The 14654-nt window shown below is 48.9% G+C and overlaps 1 protein-coding gene across 2 annotated transcripts in view; it reads right to left on the bottom strand.

The window, feature by feature from the left end:
* ADCY3 (adenylate cyclase 3) overlaps positions 1–14654 on the bottom strand; it is a 137115-nt gene that overhangs the window by 74525 nt on the left and 47936 nt on the right. For both annotated transcript variants that reach the window (XM_083178817.1, XM_083178816.1), the window contains exon 2: positions 3317–3466. In XM_083178817.1, the coding sequence (XP_083034943.1) occupies positions 3317–3466 (150 nt within the window). The remainder of the gene's footprint in view (positions 1–3316; positions 3467–14654) is intronic.

The raw sequence follows: 14654 nt of genomic DNA, 5'->3' as shown, positions 1-14654 counted from the left end.
TCAGGCCCATTGTACACTGTTAGCACATCTCCATCGGGCTCAGAATCAGGCCCATTGTACACTGCTAGCAAGACAACATCAGACTCAGAACCAGGCCCATTGTACACTGTTAGCACATCTCCATCAGACTCAGAATCAGGCCCATTGTACACTGTTACCAAGACACATCAGACTCAGAATCAGGCCCATTGTACACTGTTAGCAAGACACATCAGACTCAGAATCAGGCCCATTGTACACTGTTAGCAAGACACCATCAGACTCAGAATCAGGCCCATTGTACACTGCTAGCAAGTCACCATCAGACTCAGAATCAGGCCCATTGTCCACTGTTACCAAGACACCATCAGACTCAGAATCAGGCCCATTGTACACTGCTAGCAAGTCACCGTCAGACTCAGAATCAGGCCCATTGTCCACTGTTACCAAGACACATCAGACTCAGAATCAGGCCCATTGTACACTGTTAGCAAGACACCATCAGACTCAGAATCAGGCCCATTGTACACTGTTACCAAGACATCATCAGAATCAGGCCCATTGTACACTGTTACAAGACACATCAGACTCAGAATCAGGCCCATTGTACACTGTTAGCAAGACAACATCAGACTCAGAATCAGGCCGATTGTACACTGTTAGCATGACAGCATCGGGCTCAGAATCAGGCCCATTGTACACTGTTAGCACATCTCCATCGGGCTCAGAATCAGGCCCATTGTACACTGTTAGCAAGACACCATCAGACTCAGAATCAGGCCCATTGTACACTGTTAGCACATCTCCATCGGGCTCAGAATCAGGCCCATTGTACACTGTTAGCAAGACACCATCAGACTCAGAATCAGGCCCATTGTACACTGTTAGCATGACAGCATCGCTCAGAATCAAGCCCATTGTACACTGTTAGCATGACAGCATCGCTCAGAATCAGGCCCATTGTACACTGTTAGCACATCTCCATCGGGCTCAGAATCAGGCCCATTGTACACTGCTAGCAAGACAACATCAGACTCAGAACCAGGCCCATTGTACACTGTTAGCACATCTCCATCAGACTCAGAATCAGGCCCATTGTACACTGTTACCAAGACACATCAGACTCAGAATCAGGCCCATTGTACACTGTTAGCAAGACACATCAGACTCAGAATCAGGCCCATTGTACACTGTTAGCAAGACACCATCAGACTCAGAATCAGGCCCATTGTACACTGCTAGCAAGTCACCATCAGACTCAGAATCAGGCCCATTGTCCACTGTTACCAAGACACCATCAGACTCAGAATCAGGCCCATTGTACACTGCTAGCAAGTCACCGTCAGACTCAGAATCAGGCCCATTGTCCACTGTTACCAAGACACATCAGACTCAGAATCAGGCCCATTGTACACTGTTAGCAAGACACCATCAGACTCAGAATCAGGCCCATTGTACACTGTTACCAAGACATCATCAGAATCAGGCCCATTGTACACTGTTACAAGACACATCAGACTCAGAATCAGGCCCATTGTACACTGCTAGCAAGTCACCGTCAGACTCAGAATCAGGCCCATTGTACACTGTAGTACATCTCCCTTGGACTCAGAATCAGGCCCATTGTACACTGTTAGCATGACAGCGTAGGACTCAGAATCAGGCCCATTGTACCCTGTAGTACATCTCCATCGAACTCGGAATCAGGCCCATTGTACACTGTTAGCACATCTCCATCGGCCCCAGAATCAGGCCCATTGTACACTGTAAGCAGGACACTATCGACCCCAGAATCAGGCCCATTGTACACTGTTAACATGACACCATCGACCCCAGAATCAGGCCCATTGTACACTGTTAGCACCGCTGCTCTGTAACTAGATGGCCCTCTGTAACCTTTACTGGTAATTAGGGGCCAGATGTATCAAGCTTCAAAAGTGATAAAATGGAGAGTGATAAACAACCAGCCAATCAGCTCCTACCTGCCATGTTACAGGCTGGGTTTGAAAAATGACAGGTGGGAGATGATTGGCTGTTTGTTTATCACTCTCCATTTTATCACTTTTTGAAGCTTGATACATCTGGCTTTATATGTGATGTTGGTCAATACGTAATTAGGGGTTGTGCTGAATTACACAATACACCCAGCTGGCAGAGCAGAGGGCGTGTGGGAGATTAGGTGCTGGCCAATCACATGCTGCAGATGGAGAGTATACACCTCACACCTCCGTGTGGGATGAGTTACCAACCAATCAGTCCATGTCATTTTACAGTCTGTTAATGAAAAATGACAATTAGGAGCTGATTGGCTGGTATGCGCATGGTACGCAGTGTGCATGCGTGGGGTCCCCCTGCAAACAAAGCCATCGCCGGCCGTGCGCATGGTGTTCAACAGCAAGCTTCCGATTGTGGGCGTTTTACTGGTGTTGCCTGGCCGTTGGGAGGGAGGGCCCCTGATGGCCGCAGCAGCCTCCTTCTCTTAATCAGTGCTGTGAACGGGGGAAATCCATTCGGTGGTGAGTGATTACAAATGGTTGTCGCCCTGGGATGGGGGGGGGGGGAGACCTTTGCAGGGTGGCGTTTACCTGATCGCTCAGAAGGTTTGCAGCCCAGCGGTCAGTTCTGAATCAGGCCCCATGTGCCGGTTCACTGAGCTTAGCTCCGCCCTGACACCTGTGAAGCCCCACCCCTAGGTTCTGGCCAGTCAGTCAAAGAACATGGATTGGCATCGGTTGGTGAAACGTGCCATACGGCCATTGATAGTAACCATCGATGGTAACCACCCCGATGGCCTCGGGCCTCAGGCATGCTAACTATCTACACACAAGAAATCCCACTGTACAATCGAGTGTGTCGCCTACAGTATACACAGTGTAGACAGCCATGTTGTGGTTGGACCAATATTCATGAGATTGCAGCTTATCGATTCACTGGGAATGACCTCAATGAGCCGCGAGGCACTTGTGTCTCATGCCTCAATGACGTCATTAGTGAACTAATAAGAGACTGAATATTGATTCAGAAGGCGCAGTGTCGGTCTCCACTCTGTATGCATGAGACTTATACGCTCTCAGGTCAATAGATTAGGATTAGGATATTATATCATATACATCATACAGGGCAGCGGTGAGGGAGCAGATGTCAGCGGAGGCCAGATCCCAGGTATCATGACATAGAGCTATCAGGAATCCAATAGGGACAAGGTCCAGGTTATAGACGCGGCAGAAGAAGGTGACACGAAAACCGCTACCTCTATAGCAACATCGTTAAGCCTCGGAGAGAGATAACTGTCATTTTTCAAACACATCCTGTAACATGACAGTTACGGGCTTATTACCTGCTGCTGGCTTTGCTCCTCGAGGTTGAGTTTGACCTCCAGCGACTGACGTGCTTCGAGAAAGGCTTTCCGGTGCTTGCGGTCCGCCATGTAGTAGGACATGATGCCGACGGCAATCGTGCACAGGTAGATGGCGATGTTGGACAGGACCTAGAGGAAGGAGAAATTGGGAATCTTCATCAATAAAGTGGATAGATTATTCTAGCAAGAAAACAAACTCATTGTTATAAGATATTTTGCCTGAGAGCTGCTGGAAATCCTGTAATATATCAATAGAGATGTAACGTACTTGCTTCGCATTAAATCATTTTAAAGAGTAGTTACAGTACAAATAGCAGAGAGAAATGATTCAAACAGTAAATGTGAATCCTTGTTGCTGAAATCGAGTGGTGCGCAGTTCCTGAGCACGGGCTGCAGGTGGCGCTGTTGGCTACTTCTTGCTATAGACTTTGGGGGTACATTTACTAAATTGGGATTTCTGTTGAAGATGGGATGTTGCCCATAGCAACCAATCAGATTCAATTTCTTATTTATTTAGCACCTTCTAGAGAAGATAATAGCTTGGGAGCAGGGCCCTCATACCTTTCACTGTTTATAAATACCAAGTTTGTTGTATAATTGTCTCCTATTGTAAAGCGCAACAGTCTCTGCCATCATCTCGCAGCAATGTATGTGCAACCTCTGTATATGCCTCACAGCAGTGTATGTGCAGCCTCTGTATATGCCTCACAGCAGTGTATATGCAGCATCTCTATACGCCTCGCAGCAGTGTATGTGCAGCCTCTGTATATGCCTCGCAGCAGTGTATGTGCAACCTCTGTATATGCCTCACAGCAGTGTATATGCAGCATCTCTATACGCCTCGCAGCAGTGTATGTGCAACCTCTGTATCTGCCTCACAGCAATGTATGTGCAGCCTCTCTATACGCCTCGCAGCAGTGTATGTGCAGCCTCTGTATATGCCTCGCAGCAATGTATATGCAGCATCTCTATACACCTCGCAGCAGTGTATGTGCAGCATCTCTATACGCCTCGCAGCAGTGTATGTGCAGCCTCTGTATATGCCTCTCAGCAGTGTATGTGCAGCCTCTGTATACGCCTCGCAGCAGTGTATGTGCAACCTCTGTATATGCCTCCCAGCAATGTATATGCAGCATCTGTATACGCCTCACAGCAGTGTATGTACAGCATCTGTATATGCCTCCCAGCAGTGTATGTGCAGCCTCTGTATATGCCTCCCAGCAGTGTATGTGCAGCCTCTGTATATGCCTCGCAGCAGTGTATGTGCAGCATCTGTATATGCCTCGCAGCAGTGTATGTGCAACCTCTGTATATGCCTCGCAGCAGTGTATGTGCAGCCTCTGTATATGCCTCGCTGCAGTGTATGTGCAGCCTCTGTATATGCCTCGCAGCAGTGTATGTGCAGCCTCTGTATATGCCTCGCAGCAGTGTATGTGCAGCCTCTGTATATGCCTCGCAGCAGTGTATGTGCAACCTCTGTATATGCCTCGCAGCAGTGTATGTGCAGCCTCTGTATATGCCTCGCTGCAGTGTATGTGCAGCATCTGTTCTGCCTCGCAGCAGTGTATGTGCAGCCTCTGTATATGCCTCGCAGCAGTGTATGAGCAGCATCTGTATATGCCTCACAGCAGTGTATGTACAGCATCTGTATATGCCTCCCAGCAATGTATATGCAGCATCTCTATACGCCTCACAGCAGTGTATGTGCAGCCTCTGTATATGCCTTGCAGCAGTGTATATGCAGCATCTGTATACGCCTCGCAGCAGTGTATATGCAGCATCTGTTCTGCCTCCCAGCAGTGTATGTGCAGCCTCTGTATATGCCTCGCAGCAATGTATATGCAGCATCTCTATACGCCTCGCAGCAGTGTATGTGCAGCCTCTGTATATGCCTCCCAGCAATGTATATGCAGCATCTCTATACGCCTCACAGCAGTGTATGTACAGCATCTGTATATGCCTCCCAGCAGTGTATGTGCAGCCTCTGTATATGCCTCGCAGCAATGTATATGCAGCATCTCTATACGCCTCGCAGCAGTGTATGTGCAGCATCTGTATATGCCTCGCAGCAATGTATATGCAGCATCTCTATACGCCTCGCAGCAGTGTATGTGCAACCTCTGTATATGCCTCGCAGCAATCATCTCTATACGCCTTGCAGCAGTGTATGTGGAGCCTCTGTATATGCCTCGCAGCAGTGTATGTGCAGCCTCTGTATATGCCTCGCAGCAGTGTATGTGCAGCCTCTGTATATGCCTCGCAGCAGTGTATGTGCAGCCTCTGTATATGCCTCGCAGCAATGTATGTGCAGCCTCTGTATATGCCTCGCAGCAGTGTATGTGCAGCCTCTGTATATGCCTCGCAGCAGTGTATGTGCAGCCTCTGTATATGCCTCGCAGCAGTGTATGTGGAGCCTCTGTATATGCCTCGCAGCAGTGTATGTGCAGCCTCTGTATATGCCTCGCAGCAGTGTATGTGCAGCATCTGTATATGCCTCGCAGCAGTGTATGTGCAGCCTCTGTATATGCCTCGCAGCAGTGTATGTGCAGCCTCTATATATGCCTCGCAGCAGTGTATGTGCAGCCTCTGCATATGCCTCGCAGCAGTGTATGTGCAGCCTCTGTATATGCCTTGCAGCAGTGTATGTGGAGCCTCTGTATATGCCTCGCAGCAGTGTATGTGCAGCCTCTGTATATGCCTCGCAGCAGTGTATGTGCAGCCTCTGTATATGCCTCGCAGCAGTGTATGTGCAGCATTTGTATATGTCTCGCAGCAGTGTATGTGCATCATCTGTATATGCCTCGCAGCAGTGTATGTGCAGCATCTGTATATGCCTCGCAGCAGTGTATGTGCAGCATCTGTATATGCCTTGCAGCAGTGTATGTGCAGCATCTGTATATGCCTTGCATCAGTTTAGGTGCAGCATCTGTATATGCCTTGCAGCAGTTTAGGTGCAGCATCTGTATATATCTCGCAGCAGTTTAGGTGCAGCATCTGTATATGCCTTGCAGCAGTGTATGTGCAGCATCTGTATGGGCCTCGCAGCAGTGTATGTGCAGCCTCTGTATATGCCTCGCAGCAGTGTATGTGCAGCCTCTGTATATGCCTCGCAGCAGTGTATGTGCAGCCTCTGTATATGCCTCGCAGCAGTGTATGTGCAGCATTTGTATATGTCTCGCAGCAGTGTATGTGCATCATCTGTATATGCCTCGCAGCAGTGTATGTGCAGCATCTGTATATGCCTCGCAGCAGTGTATGTGCAGCATCTGTATATGCCTTGCAGCAGTGTATGTGCAGCATCTGTATATGCCTTGCATCAGTTTAGGTGCAGCATCTGTATATGCCTTGCAGCAGTTTAGGTGCAGCATCTGTATATATCTCGCAGCAGTTTAGGTGCAGCATCTGTATATGCCTTGCAGCAGTGTATGTGCAGCATCTGTATGGGCCTCGCAGCAGTGTATGTGCAGCCTCTGTATATGCCTCGCAGCAGTGTATGTGCAGCCTCTATATATGCCTCGTAACAGTGTATGTGCAGCCGCTGTATATGCCTCGCAGCAGTGTATGTGCAGCCTCTATATATGCCTCACAGCAGTGTATGTGCAGCCTCTATATATGCCTCGCAGCAGTGTATGTGCAGCCTCTGTATATGTCTCTCAGCAGTGTATGTGCAGCCTCTGTATATGCCTCACAGCAATGTATGTGCAGCCTCTGTATATGCCTCGCAGCAGTGTATGTGCAGCCTCTGTATATGCCTCGCAGCAGTGTATGTGCAGCATTTGTATATGTCTCGCAGCATTGTATGTGCATCATCTGTATATGCCTTGCAGCAGTGTATGTGCAGCCACTGTATATGCCTCGCAGCAGTGTATGTGCAGCATCTGTATATGCCTCGCAGCAGTGTATGTGCAGCCTCTGTATATGCCTCGCAGCAGTGTATGTGCAGCATTTGTATATGTCTCGCAGCAGTGTATGTGCAACCTCTGTATATGCCTTGCATCAGTTTAGGTGCAGCATCTGTATATGCCTTGCAGCAGTTTAGGTGCAGCATCTGTATATATCTCGCAGCAGTTTAGGTGCAGCATCTGTATATGCCTCGCAGCAGTGTATGTGCAGCATCTGTATGGGCCTCGCAGCAGTGTATGTGCAGCCTCTGTATATGCCTCGCAGCAGTGTATGTGCAGCCTCTATATATGCCTCGCAGCAGTGTATGTGCAGCCTCTGTATATGCCTCACAGCAGTGTATGTGCAGCCTCTATATATGCCTCGTAACAGTGTATGTGCAGCCGCTGTATATGCCTCGCAGCAGTGTATGTGCAGCCTCTATATATGCCTCACAGCAGTGTATGTGCAGCCTCTATATATGCCTCGCAGCAGTGTATGTGCAGCCTCTGTATATGTCTCGCAGCAGTGTATGTGCAGCCTCTGTATATGCCTCACAGCAATGTATGTGCAGCCTCTGTATATGCCTCGCAGCAGTGTATGTGCAGCCTCTGTATATGCCTCGCAGCAGTGTATGTGCAGCCTCTGTATATGCCTCGCAGCAGTGTATGTGCAGCATTTGTATATGTCTCGCAGCAGTGTATGTGCATCATCTGTATATGCCTCGCAGCAGTGTATGTGCAGCCACTGTATATGCCTCGCAGCAGTGTATGTGCAGCATCTGTATATGCCTCGCAGCAGTGTATGTGCAGCCTCTGTATATGCCTCGCAGCAGTGTATGTGCAGCATTTGTATATGTCTCGCAGCAGTGTATGTGCATCATCTGTATATGCCTTGCAGCAGTGTATGAGCAGCATCTGTATATGCATCGCAGCAGTGTATGTGCAGCATCTGTATATGCCTTGCATCAGTTTAGGTGCAGCATCTGTATATGCCTCTCAGCAGTGTATGTGCAGCCTCTGTATATGCCTCGCAGCAGTGTATGTGCAGCATCTGCATATGCCTCGCAGCAGTTTAGGTGCAGCATCTGTATATGCCTCGCAGCAGTTTAGGTGCAGCATCTGTATATGCCTTGCAGCAGTGTATGTGCAGCATCTGTATATGCCCCGCAGCAGTGTATGTGCAGCATCTGTATATGCCTCACATCAGTGAATATGAAGCATCTGTATATGCCTCGCAGCAGTGTATGTGCAGCCTCTGTATATGCCTCGCAGCAGTGTATGTGCAGCATCTGTATATGCCTCGCAGCAGTGTATATGCAGCATCTGTATATGCCTTGCAGCAGTGTATATGCAGGATCTGTATATGCCTCGCATCAGTGTATGTGCAGCATCTGTATATGCCTCTCAGCAGTGTATATGCAGCATCTGTATATGCCTCGCAGCAGTGTATATGCAGGATCTGTATATGCCTCTCAGCAGTGTATATACAGACACTACTGCCTCACAGTACTGAGGTCATGGGTTTGATTCCCACCATGGCCCTAACTGTGTGGAGTTTGTATATTCTCCCCGTACTTGCTTGGGTTTCCTCTGGGTACTCAGGTTTTCTCCCACAATTCCAAACACATACTGGTAGGCTAATTGGCTCCCAACAAATTAACCCTAGAATGTCTATGTATGCGTGTACATGTGGTAGGGAATATAGAGTGTAAGCTCACTGGGCCAGGGACTAATGTGAATGTTCAAATATTCTCTGTACAGCGCTGCAGAATATGTGTGCGCTATATAAATTACTGGTAATAATATTCTATGTACATCGCTGCGGAATATGTGTGCACTATATAAATAACTGGTGGTAATATTCTCTGTACATCGCTGCGGAATATGTGTGTGCTATATAAATTACTGGTAATAATATTCTATGTACATCGCTGCGGAATATGTGTGCACTATATAATAACTGGTGGTTATATTCTCTGTACAGCGCTGCGGAATATATATGCGCTATATAAATAACTGGTAATAATATTTGGTACTTGTTTCCTAGAACGGCCACAATCGTTGGGATCGTGTACCTTTAAGTTAAGGTACACGATCCCAACGATGGACCTGATTTCCTTTGAAATCAGGTCCATTTTGCCGGCAAAGGTAAAAAATCGGGGGCATCGCGTCGGTCGGGACCATTAACATTGGTCTCGACGCGACCGACGCGATGCCCCCGATTTTCCCATAGGCTTCAATGTTAAAATATTTTTTAACATTGAAATCGTGAGCATCGCGTCGGTCTTGTGCCATTATAATGGCACAAGATGAGATGGACTTGATTAAGTCCATCTCACATTGAAAAAAATATGAAATGGGACAATATGACCCATTTCACATTATATATGGCCCCGTCGTCACCCCACGATAGACGCCAACCCGAAGCGTGGCGAGCGCAGCGAGCCCGCGAAGGGCGTCGGTGCGCGTCCTCCGACCTTTTCATTCCCCTACTATCCACGTCGGCGTGGAGTTGAGAATATAAAGTGTGGCGAGCGCAGCGAGCCACCGAGCCCGAAGCGTGGCGAGCGGACCCGTATACCTGTGAAGTTATACGCGTCCCCTCGCGGGGCGCGCTGCGCTCGCCACGCTTCGGGCTCGGTGACTCGCTGCGCTCGCCACACTTTATATTCTCAACTCCACGCCGACGTGGATAGTAGGGGAATGAAAAGGTCGGAGGACGCGCACCGCCGCCCTACGCGGGCTCGCTGCGCTCGCCACGCTTCGGGTTGGCGTCTATCGTGGGGTGACGACAGGGCCATATATAATGTGGGGTTTACGTTGAAAAATTTGGGGGTCTAGGGAATATTTTACATTGAATCCAATGTAAAATCGGGTCCCAGGGACCCTATTCACATTTGATTCAATCAAAAAATCGGGTCGGTCGCGTCGATCGCATCGCATGCGACCAAATCGCATGCGGTGCGATCGACGCGATTTTTCCGTCACGACCACCCCGATGTAAATCGGTGTGGCCGTGCTAGGAAACAAGTACCTAATATTCTCTTTACATTTGGATGTTTTAATACTTGCCTACAGCCCCCTTCTTGCACTGCATTTGGTTGACATCGCGTGAAGCGCCATACCCCCGAACACCCTCCTATATTAAGCCTCGCCCCCCGCACTGACCTACTGCCCCCTTTCATACACTTCCTGTGCCTAAATCTAGGTACACACCAGAAGGATGCAGATCGTGAGCAGATCGTAAGACAATTGTGCGATCGTCTCACGATCTATTGAAGCATACGATCTGCATACGATCTGTTTACGATCTGATCCCGATCTGTATCCAGTTGAATGGATCTTTTACAAATCCTGACTGCAGCAGGTAGGAGCTGAAAAACGACCAAATGAAACGACCACCAAATCGGGTCAATTGAGACCAATTAGTTCCGGTGTGTCCCCCACATTACAGTGATCCCCGTACACTTGTCTCTTGTTTGTTTGCTATACTGCATGCCGCCATATAGAGCCATGTGTCTTGTCTTCCCATAAAAGGTCGGAATAAAGGAATTCCTGGCATTCCTGAAAGATGATATTCTGTATGTCAGGATGGGGCAGGAACCGGCCACTAGCATGAGACGCACACACACACGCTTACATGCACACACACAGGCTCACATGCACACATACACGCACCAGGAGAGGCTTCATTTGCATACAATTAAAAACCAATTACTACCCTGGTATAATCAGCTCCCAAACTGTTCTAGTTTTGAAAACTGTTATAGTATATGTTTTACAGAATTCTTTTTAACCTGGTAAAAAAAAGAGCCCCCATGTCCTGTACACCGGTGACATAACACAGGCAGGGAAGGACCTGTCCCATTTGGTTGTATTAGTTGTTGTGTCTTTGCGCAGAGAACTGACCCTTCTTTTTCTCCAGGGAGCATAGAAACCCTGTCTGCTGTGTGTGCTCGCTACATGTGTGCTCGCTACATGTGTGCTGTGTGTGCTCACTACATGTGTGCTGTGTGTGCTCGCTACATGTGTGATGTGTGTGCTCGCTACATGTGTGCTGTGTGTGCTCGCTACATGTGTGCTGTGTGTGCTCGCTACATGTGTGCTGTGTGTGCTCGCTACATGTGTGCTGTGTGTGCGCTCGCTACATGTGTACTGTGTGTGCTCGCTACATGTCTGCTGTGTGTGCTCGCTACATGTCTGATGTGTGTGCTCGCTACATGTGTGATGTGTGTGCTCGCTACATGTGTGCTGTGTGTGCTCGCTACATGTGTGCTGTGTGTGCTCTCTACATGTGTACTGTGTGTGCTCGCTACATGTGTGATGTGTGTGCTTGCTACATGTCTGCTGTGTGTGCTCTCTACATGTGTGCTGTGTGTGCTCGCTACATGTGTACTGTGTGTGCTCGCTACATGTGTGCTGTGTGTGCTCGCTACATGTGTGCTGTGTGTGCTCGCTACATGTGTGCTGTGTGTGCTCTCTACATGTGTGCTGTGTGTGCTCGCTACATGTGTGCTGTGTGGGCTCGCTACATGTGTGCTGTGTGTGCTCGCTACATGTGTGCTGTGTGTGCTCGCTACATGTGTGCTGTGTGTGCTCGCTACATGTGTGCTGTGTGTGCTATCTACATGTGTGCTGTGTGTGCTCGCTACATGTCTGCTGTGTGTGCGCTCGCTACATGTGTACTGTGTGTGCTCGCTACATGTCTGCTGTGTGTGCTCGCTACATGTGTGCTGTGTGTGCTCGCTACATGTGTGATGTGTGTGCTCGCTACATGTGGGCTGTGTGTGCTCGCTACATGTGTGCTGTGTGTGCTCTCTACATGCGTACTGTGTGTGCTCGCTACATGTGTGATGTGTGTGCTCGCTACATGTCTGCTGTGTGTGCTCTCTACATGTGTGCTGTGTGTGCTCGCTACATGTGTACTGTGTGTGCTCGCTACATGTGTGCTGTGTGTGCTCGCTACATGTGTGCTGTGTATGCTCGCTACATGTGTGCTGCGTGTGCTCTCTACATGTGTGCTGTGTGTGCTCGCTACATGTGTGCTGTGTGGGCTCGCTACATGTGTGCTGCGTGTGCTCGCTACATGTGTGCTGTGTGTGCTCTCTACATGTGTGCTGTGTGTGCTCTCTACATGTGTGCTGTGTGTGCTCGCTACATGTCTGCTGTGTGTGCTCGCTACATGTGTGCTGTGTTTGCTCGCTACATGTGTGCTGTGTGTGCTCTCTACATGTGTGCTGTGTGTACTCGCTACATGTGTGATGTGTGTGCTCGCTACATGTGTGATGTGTGTGCTCGCTACATGTGTGATGTGTGTGCTCGCTACATGTCTGCTGTGTGTGCTCACTACATGTGTACTGCGTATGCTCGCTACTTGTGTGCTGTGTGTGCTCGCTACATGTGTGCTGTGTGTGCTTGCTACATGTCTGCTGTGTGTACTCACTACATGTCTGCTGTGTGTACTCACTACATGTCTGCTGTGTGTGCTCGCTACATGTGTTCTAATAGCCCTTATTCTAGTTGACTCGGACGGATGTGTATTTTCGGACGGGCACCGAGTGTTCTTAGCCCCGCCTACCGTACGGATCGCTCGCACCATACAAATACGGTAAGACGCCGAGCAAATGGAAAACATTGGCCGTCCGTCCGCACGCGCAGCCGTCTGACTCAATCAGAATATTAGCACTGGGACTAATTCAGCATGGATCGCTAATTTAAGAAAACAGACCAAGCGATTGTCGCATTGCGTTGCAGCATTTAGGATGCCAGCAGTCCTAATATTGACCCTGCAGTTTGCTAACATTCGCCACCTGCGGCTGCACACGGACACACGCGCGACTCAGAACCGGTAATATAGCATTAACCAAACAATGATGCTGCAGAAAACGTTATTGAGGCTAATCCTGTTTTATGGTTTCAGCCATATTAAAATAGCATGTGCCTGTGTTTTCCCTAATCTGCCCTGATAAGCGACATAGGCTGCCAGATTGCCAGCTATTTCCATGGGAAGAAATATCCGTGTGACCTCGGTCTACGCTGCACAGGAGATCTACGAAATAGAGCCTTATTCACTAAGGATCGCAGAAGCAGGATGGGTCCTGGCATTGCCTCTGCTTTATTGACAGGCAGAGGCGTTCCCAGGGAGGGTGCGCGGACGGCGTCTCTGGAAACGGAGTACGTCGCCCCTGTTTTCCGGTAGTAGCCAGGCCAAGGAATGTGCCGTATGGCGCAGTTTCCTTGGTCTCACAAACTGCCCTGTGACAAGCAGTCTGAGTAAAGCTGCGATCACAAACGAGCATCGCTAAGGAATGCATAGCTGCTGCAATGTTTGGCTGAATCAGGCCCATAGTCAAAAAGCTGAGAATGCAGTCATTTGAATAACTGAGACATCACTAGCACCAGCAGTACGAACCCACCAATCCAGGCAGAGCATTTCTGCACTGCAAGTCTCAGTCACACTGGGAGTGTTGTAATTGCAGCTACCCAGTAACCCAGAGAGCAGCTACCAGCAAGAAGAGACAGGTGTTACCATGAGCCCCCCCACCTCATGGTAAGACACCTGTCTCTTCTTGCTAGATGCTAGTTCTGTCTCCTACCGGTTATGTATGAAGTATTATATTCATTGCACTTTGGGCCTAATTCAGACTTTATCGTTGTGCTGCGAATATTCAGACTCCGCTGATCAGGTAGTCGCTGACCTGCCAGAGCCAAAACCGGCCCCTGTGCTCTGCTGCGAATACAATCGACCTTTTCACTGTTGACCTTCCCATTGTCGATCTAATACTTGAGATGTTCAGCATGGCCACATAGCAAAACTAATGCAAAGCATCCTGGGATGTGTAGTTCATTAACATCTGGAGGGCCGGTGTTGCCCAGCCCTGTCTTATTTGGTACTTTGCTATTATCAGTGTGTGCTTGGTAAAAACTTTATGCAGGAGAGAAAACTCAGCACAGAGGTTACATGAACCACCGGTTCTACCAACGTTTCTGGAGATCTGATGATGGAGCATTGGCCAATGGGGTGCAAGAGGGGAGGAGTGAGCAGTTAGAAAGTGAAAGGAAGTGATGTAACAGCCCTCTTTGTGTGTTTTTACCAAGGACAGGCAAACTGCTGTATTGGGATCTCTTTATTGTATTGATGTATTGTATTCCTTATTCTTATGTTCTGTATTCATTGCTTTATTCTTTCTCGTTTCCTTTTAATCTATCTCTCCCTCTTTCTCTGATGAAGGCTGTTCCTTCCACTTCAACCCTACTGCAGCTCGGCCTAGTCATGCCATTGCCCTCCCCCCGCCCGGTTTAGTGACCCTGTTGGGGCTGTGGACATTCCACCCTACCCTGCTGAGCACGTCGAGGGCGTCCGTTCTCCCACCGTGGCTCAGGGGTCTCACGCAGGTCCTGCTCCGGACTGCTCTGTGACTGAGGCCGTGGGTGCA

Source organism: Crinia signifera, chromosome 3, assembly GCF_055691185.1.
Source record: "Crinia signifera chromosome 3, ASM5569118v1, whole genome shotgun sequence".
Lineage (NCBI taxonomy): Eukaryota > Metazoa > Chordata > Amphibia > Anura > Myobatrachidae > Crinia > Crinia signifera.
This window is presented reverse-complemented; position numbering and strand designations above follow the sequence as displayed.